This window comes from Trichinella spiralis (assembly GCF_000181795.1).
Source record: "Trichinella spiralis strain ISS 195 chromosome Unknown Scfld4813, whole genome shotgun sequence".
In the NCBI taxonomy this organism is placed as follows: Eukaryota; Metazoa; Nematoda; class Enoplea; order Trichinellida; family Trichinellidae; genus Trichinella; species Trichinella spiralis.
Genome location: NW_003531752.1, coordinates 1 through 1,290, shown reverse-complemented (window position 1 = coordinate 1,290; position 1,290 = coordinate 1). Strand labels below are relative to the sequence as shown.

Genomic DNA, 1,290 nt, shown 5'->3' with positions numbered 1-1,290 from the left:
TTTTATCAATATTTTTTTGGGAAACTCTTGAAAAAGGGTTCCAAAGCTTTTTAGCATGCCCTGGGGGGGGGAAAAGGGCTTTTAGCCGTAGGGGGCAATGGGGCAGGAAGTATGTTTCCGGCAATAAAGGGGGTCGGGTTGGAAAAAAAAGCCTTGAGCCATGATGCCAATTATCACCTACGCCTTATCCACATTTCCCTTAAAAGAAAAAAAAAACATCATGAATGGGCCACCAGCAGGGACTTTTCGGGAGGGGTTTTCGTGAATAATATTTTGATTCCACGAGGTTTTTTTGTGAAGTCAGGAAATGGCCAAGAAATTCCCCCGGGGGTTTTGATTTTGGGAATTTGTGAAAAGTGTTGGGGTTTTCAGTGCTTTTAACATTTAAAATTTCCCTTTCCCAATAACACTCTCCCTTCACCTAAAAACACTACTTACCTTCACCCTTATCACTACTTACCTTCCATTTATACTTACCTTCACACCTATTGTTGCCTGACTTACCCTTAACTATTAGACTGCTTACCTATTTATCTTCATACTTACCCATAGCTTCCTTGTCTTTTGACTTTACGCTATTTACTTAGCCATTTTGCTTTTTACTCTCTGAATCCAGAACTAAAATGAATTACCTTACCTTAATAACTTAAATCTTGAAAACACTAGTACCAAACAATAATTATAAAAAATTATAAAAATCAATTATGAAAAAATGAAAAGCAAAATTATAAAGACCTGAAAAACTAAAACGACAAAATTTACAGTTTAAAATTTCATAGTATATAAAATGAAAATGTACATTCCTCGCTAACTTACCGAATCAAAAGGAAATGCTTTGTGATGTATTATCCGCGTGATTCCAATCTTTGTAATAAAACATGTTTAAAACGGAAGTTACCAAGAATTCCGCACTCCACTCCATATCTAAAATAATTTGGATCTGAAAAAATTTGCCAAACAATGGTGGTGAAAAATAAAGCAAACCAATAACATTGATTTAAAGCCACCCTATTTTTAAAATATTAAGAACAAACAACCGTGCATTGTTGTCCCTTATTTACTAAGAATACAAAATTTTCCTAAAAACTACTTGTTAATCTTACACATTTGGACTTTATGATGCAACCTTAACAGTTTTGCGCTGAAATTTTCATTAAACATTCCTAACATGGGAAAACCACCCCGCACGGGGGACCCTTCCCTCCTTCAAAAAAAAAAAACCCTTACTTCCAAAAAATAAAAATTATCCATCCCTATTACCCTCAAAAATATCCGCAAACAAATGATGGG

The 1,290-nt window shown here is 34.9% G+C and overlaps 1 protein-coding gene across 1 annotated transcript; it reads right to left on the bottom strand.

Moving 5' to 3' along the window:
• Positions 1-177: 177 nt before the first annotated feature.
• Positions 178-1,204, bottom strand: Tsp_15307 (hypothetical protein; the record flags this gene model as incomplete). Its single annotated transcript, XM_003367116.1, is given in 7 exon segments — positions 178-198; positions 218-421; positions 478-505; positions 584-618; positions 817-864; positions 879-924; positions 1,169-1,204. Coding segments are annotated over 7 exon segments (418 nt in total), but the record flags the coding sequence as incomplete, so codon positions are not given.
• Positions 1,205-1,290: the final 86 nt, after the last annotated feature.